Below are 4,388 nucleotides of genomic sequence, written 5' to 3'. Positions count from 1 at the left end.
GTGCTGGGTGCTCTTACTGCATCCGACATCAAACTCATGCAGAGAGAAAACTTCACTCCGCTCCATCATTTCTGTCACCAACCTTTCCTTCCACTCCTTAGGAACTGGTGAGTCTCCAAAGTTGAAAGAAAAGGGGCTCAGCTTCCCAGCGAACTCGACTTCAGACTCTTCTCTCCCAGGTAGAGATGACACAACGTCGACTGGAAACAGATGAGCTATTGGTGTCCCTCTGGTCAAGGTAATTTCCCGTGCTGACATGTTTCTAACTAGAACAGTAATTCTTTTGGCCGTCACACCAGTGGAGGTCTGCAACTCTGGTCTCACCAGGAGGCAATCGGGAAACCGTGACTCATTCGCAGGGTCATCAGGTGAGTCTACAAGGATTGTCTGAGTGCCCAGCACTCCATGAAACTTTGGTGCCCCAGCCACTTGGGCAACTCCCCCAGGCCGTATGGTGACAGGTTTGGCTTGGGTGAACCACACCGTTCCCCTCTGGTTACTGTCAGCATCAGGTGGTAACACTGAGATCTCACTGAAAACTTTTCTGAAGACTGGGTGAATGTGCATGGATCTCACAAAGTTTTCTCCTCCCTTTTCCCTGCAGTGGCTAAGCAATCGCCTCACAGTGGGTGTGTTGGTGCCAACAAGCAGGGAAACTTCACCTCTCACAACTGGGTCGGGACATACCAACACAAGTGCATCAATTGTCTCACTCACACCTACATCTGCTTCCAAAAACTCCAGCCTAAGTGACAAATAGCCATCATAAGGGTACTCGGCGGAACTGAGACCCCATATCGCCAACGTGTCGATAGACGTCAATGGCAGGTGTGTCAAATATCTGTCGTAGAAGGATCTGTACAGCAGGGTTACTTGAGAACCAGAATCGAGTATGGCTTTAGAGTAGATGCCTTCAATCTGTACCGACACTACAGAGCTAGGGCCCACTAAGCCTGCAGGTACAGTGTCTTTCACTTTTCCCTCTAAGGTGCTGCACTTGGTGGAACGTTTTACAACCACCGGGATGCCAGGCCGTTCCTCTACTGGACCCCGCGGTAGTTTCCCGATTTCTTTGTCAGTTTAATGAGGCGCTTGTTGACTTTGAGTAGGTTTTCTTCACCTTCACATTCTCTCTTAAAATGTCCATCCTCCCCACATCTGTAGCAAAATATTCCAGGTTTATCCTCTTGATAGCCAGACCTTTGTGGGGTAGCATTTCTTTTATAAGGTGGCTTGGCAGGGACTTCTGGTTGTGAAATCTGGGTGTCTGGATGTGATGCAACCGTAGCAGCTTTAAGACTAAGCATCTCAGCTTTCATGACACTTAACTCTTTTTTCAGCTTTGCCACTTCAGGATCAACTTCTTGTTCAGGTGCCGACTTAGAAACAGGAGTTACAGACTGTGACATTACTGGGTTCTTACTATCGTTTCTGCTTTGGAGAATGTCCTCTTCCTCCCTTACTTCTTTTAGCAACTCACTGAAAGAAGGGGGTTCTCGCAGCTTGTGAGTCATACGAAGACGAAGTGCAATCATGTCTTGTTGCAGTGCTCCCCTCACAACCTGCTCCATCCGTAATCGATTCATGTCAGACAGTGCCACGCCTCCTTTTCTGAAAATACAGTGCAGCAGTTTATCCAACCTCAACAAGTAAGTAGACAACTTTTCGCCCACATTTTGGTAGGTATGTCTGAACTTCACCAGAAGATCGGACGCACTCTCAGTTGTTCCAAAAGCCGTCTCCAAAACCTGCATGTAGTCATATGAAGTTGCAGTGGGCTGCTGGACTCTCAAGAACCTTACAATGTCTGCAGCTGGACCTTTCAGACTTTCCACTATTCGCTGTTTCTTTATGTTGTCACTGCACTGCCACTCATCTAGCAGATGTGTTGTCTGTTCTGCCCAGGCATCATACTCTTCCTCCCCATTGGGCGTAGGTTTCACACCAGAGAACATGCGCAGCTTACGATAGCTCTGAGAATCAACAGATGTGGTGTTACATTTATCCACTAAGGAACTGATAGCATGTATCAAAGCCGTGTTCACATCAAGGGGTGAAGGCTGAAGTAAGCCACCAACGTCAGTAAGAGTTTTACCTTCCGCATTCAGGAATGACATTAGCTTAGATTGAAACTCATCATTTTCTGCAGGAGCAGTGAGCACATGAGCTGGCCATGGACCCGCCTCCCCAGGAAGTCCAACAACATCCGGTACGGTTTGATTTTTTAAGTCAGTTGAAGTCTTGATCAGTACCAACTGTGTCTTAGAAGCTACATCAAGACAACGGTCAACTATCTCGGATTTTCCAAATACTTTGACCTGGCTCAAGGCCGATAGCAGAACTGCATCTGTGACATCGGGGTCCACATCACTCAAAACAACTGCATGTCCATAAGCTAACTGCTTCCTTTTGCACCAAGCTTCAATTTCAACTGCTTCCATTTTTCTTTTTTTCTTTTTTTTTTTTTAGCTCAAACAGTAAGAGATCTCACAATAAATGTAACCACACTTGACAATAAAAATAATTTCCTTAGCAATCTCAAAAAAAATTAGTTCCCTCTCTTTGGTGAATGACGGAAAACCAGGTCAGTCATAACAAAATTACATACAATCCCGGACGAGCCCCCAAAAATGTAACACTTTTACCACCGGCTCGTGTGACAAGACTCCCCCCTTATGCCCTCGGGTGCAGTCTTGACTCTACTTAAACATTCTGTGATAAAAGATACATCTCGAAAAATAAATATCAGTCTAAGGTTCATATGATTCTCGTGTCTACACAGACAAGCGGAGGCTAAGGAAATACACTTAACCGATTAAGGCTAATACATGTGAATACTCAAATGATAAGACACCATGCAATAAACCCAACACAGGATCTCAGGGTTAGAAAATGTATTAAACAATTGCAGGAAATTCACATCCAACCCTTTTTTTTTCTTCATGAAAAAAACACATATACAAAACATACAATAAACCCCCGGGGGATAGATTTTAGTATTTTTTCCCTTAACCTGTCCAATGTTATTCTTTCCCCAGAGTGCACTCTTAGTTTATTTTTGTTGTTGGCGCGCTTTAGTTGGAGCTCTTAATAATAACAACAATACCTCCGAGTATCCGTGATGTCTCCACCTCCTCCGATGAATAACTCGCTCGTTGTGGTAGCAACCGTCTCCACTCGCGGCAGCGAGCAACGAATCTCCGGTTCCTTAGATAGCAGCAAATCATCCACGGTTAGCGACTCTCTCCCGAGACAACTCTCAAACTCCGTCTCTTCGCTCCGGCGGAATCTCCGTTAGCCAGGACCGTGGCGTTAGCCTAGCTCCAGCTAGCCAACGTAGCCAAACGTGCCTCGTGCTTAGCCAAGCACAAAAGATACGGGAAGCCCGGCTCAAACGCTCCGAATGATTACCGGGAAGTCCGCAGACGGGTGATATGTTGTTGCCGAACAACTTTGGTGACATAAGCAGTCCCGAAGTCCATGCTTCGTCTATGCCATTTTAGTAATCCTCCTTTTTTTCTCCTCTCTTCCTCCCGAGTCTCTTTCCCCCGGAAGTCATCTGCAAGTCATGACCTCTCGTGACGTAGCATACAAAACAAGTTACACTTCTTCTCTTTTAACAGACATTCACATTCCATGAAATTATGGTTTTTTAACGTAACTGATTTTTTCACACACTATTTATGCATTTTAATACAAACATTTATATCACATATCTATACCACTCTTAACCTCACCATGAACCGTTATTTTCTCTTCGACTTATTCTCATGAAAACAAAATAAATACCACTGATATTTATCAGAGTATTACACTGATAATGCAAAAAAAAGTATACCACTTAAACCATTTTAGAAAAATTAAGAGAATTTCTACATGACTAATTATTACCACTGCAGACGGCATTAAACTCCTTACGTTGCAATCAACTCTTATACATGGAAGTGTGAAATCACTTCCATGTATAAGAGCTGATTGATGAAGTGGCCTCAAAGCTGTGACCTTTATATCCAAACGAAGAAATTCAGTTAATTAGCCGGTATTCGCTGTTTTTTTTTTCTTTTTTTTCTTGAATTAATGCGCTAAATCTACATTTTCCTGTGAGAAAGGAGGTCTGCTGGTCCAGCGTGCAGCATCACATCCTGTCTGACTAAACTGGGTGTAAACTCCGAGTCGAGGCGGGGAGGAACGGCTGAACTGTGAGACTGTATGGGAGGGTCACTAGAGCCACTGGTTTGTCCTGCAGAGTGAATGAAGTTGGATTATTATTATTATTTTGTGTTGAATGCAGAAAAACAGAAGGAAACCCTTGGGAGAACAAAAGAAACATGGTCCCCGGAATTATTTGGATATTTTACCTGTGATGTTTTGGAAAAACTTTCATCGGA

At 44.3% G+C, this 4,388-nt stretch overlaps 1 protein-coding gene across 1 annotated transcript; it reads right to left on the bottom strand.

Annotated features, from left to right (window-relative positions):
* Positions 1–1,040: 1,040 nt before the first annotated feature.
* LOC146621639 (paraneoplastic antigen Ma1-like) lies at positions 1,041–2,104 on the bottom strand. The gene is made up of 2 exons (XM_085368559.1): positions 2,096–2,104; positions 1,041–1,973 (listed from the first exon to the last, which is right to left on the bottom strand). The coding sequence occupies exons 1-2, from the start codon at positions 2,102–2,104 to the stop codon at positions 1,041–1,043; spliced, it is 942 nt and encodes a 313-aa protein (XP_085224685.1).
* Positions 2,105–4,388: the final 2,284 nt, after the last annotated feature.

Source organism: Diplotaxodon limnothrissa, linkage group LG12 (genome assembly GCF_057381915.1).
Source record: "Diplotaxodon limnothrissa isolate DT_005_m linkage group LG12, D_limnothrissa_male_GT1.1, whole genome shotgun sequence".
In the NCBI taxonomy this organism is placed as follows: Eukaryota; Metazoa; Chordata; class Actinopteri; order Cichliformes; family Cichlidae; genus Diplotaxodon; species Diplotaxodon limnothrissa.
The sequence above is the reverse complement of the archived record's forward strand: the minus strand, read 5'-3'. Positions and strand labels throughout refer to the sequence as shown.